Source organism: Egretta garzetta, unplaced genomic scaffold (assembly GCF_000687185.1).
Source record: "Egretta garzetta isolate BGI_Z169 unplaced genomic scaffold, ASM68718v1 scaffold1978, whole genome shotgun sequence".
Lineage (NCBI taxonomy): Eukaryota > Metazoa > Chordata > Aves > Pelecaniformes > Ardeidae > Egretta > Egretta garzetta.
This window is the reverse complement of record NW_009260552.1, coordinates 2,029-2,944: the sequence shown is the minus strand read 5'-3', so window position 1 is coordinate 2,944 and position 916 is coordinate 2,029. Positions and strand designations below refer to the sequence as shown.

The 916-nt window shown below is 63.0% G+C and overlaps 1 protein-coding gene across 4 annotated transcripts in view; it reads left to right on the top strand.

Annotated features, from left to right (window-relative positions):
• The window catches only part of MRPL10 (mitochondrial ribosomal protein L10), a 3,004-nt gene extending 2,097 nt beyond the window's left edge, over positions 1-907 (top strand). For 2 of the 4 annotated variants that reach the window (XM_035900163.1, XM_035900165.1), the window contains 3 exons: positions 1-110; positions 237-381; positions 653-907. In XM_035900163.1, the coding sequence (XP_035756056.1) occupies positions 6-110; positions 237-381; positions 653-903 (501 nt within the window). In that variant the 5' untranslated portion in view covers positions 1-5 and the 3' untranslated portion in view covers positions 904-907. The remainder of the gene's footprint in view (positions 111-236; positions 382-652) is intronic. The other 2 variants (XM_035900164.1, XM_035900166.1) reach the window with 2 other exon arrangements.
• Positions 908-916: the final 9 nt, after the last annotated feature.

Sequence of the window (916 nt, the reverse complement as noted above, 5' to 3'; positions counted from 1 at the left end):
ATCGGATGATTGCCGTCTGTCAGTACAACTCCATGCCTGCCGAGGACGTGGTGATGATGAGGCACTACCTCCGAAAGCACAACATTGAGGTCAAGTTTGTCCTGAACGAGGTAGGGGCAGAGCTGCTGGGGCAGATCCCGCTGTGGTTGGGGTGGGGGGAAGACGGATGAGAACTGGGACCACCGTGTGGTGCCTGCCGGGGTGAAAAGCTGCATTTTGAGAGCTGTCTCCCCCAGATTGCCAGACCCGTGCTGTCCCAGTCCAAGTACAAGAATCTCCTCCCTCTCTTTGTGGCGCGCAATATCCTGCTGGTGAGCCGGGAAGCGAAGGTGAAGGAGATGCTGCGGGTGCTGAAGGGAGTGCCGCAGGTCAACCTCCTGGGTGAGAGAGCCTTCCCTGCATCTCCCAGTTGCTGGGGCTGGGCTTGGGGCTCTTGTCTGTCACTGGGGAGAGGTGCTCCCACCTAGCAGGGTCCATTCTAACGGAGCTGCCACTGCGGGATCGCTGTCGTGCCTGTTAAAATGAGGGGGTGGATGGTGAGGGGTGGGAGTGCTGCCTGCAGGAGCGAGGCTTTCTTCATGTGCCTGGGGAAGACAAAAGGGCTTGGGCTCTGGCACCCTGTCTCCCATCCTCAGCTCTGCTCCTCTTCCAGGCGCCTGCATCGACAACGCCATCCTGAGCAGGCAGGGAGTGGAGAACTTCGCCAAGCTGCCCTCACTGGAGGCCGCCCAGGGGCAGACGGTGGGTGCCATCACCCTCCTGCCCTCCCAGGCGTCCTCCCTGCTCCAGCGCGGCTCCGCGCACCTCACGGCTCTCCTGGATCAGCACATCCGCCAGCTGCAGGCTGGGGAGACAGGGAGCCCGGCCGAGCCCGCCCCTGCCCAGACCTCGGGGGCCCACTGATGCTGGCCCCTGG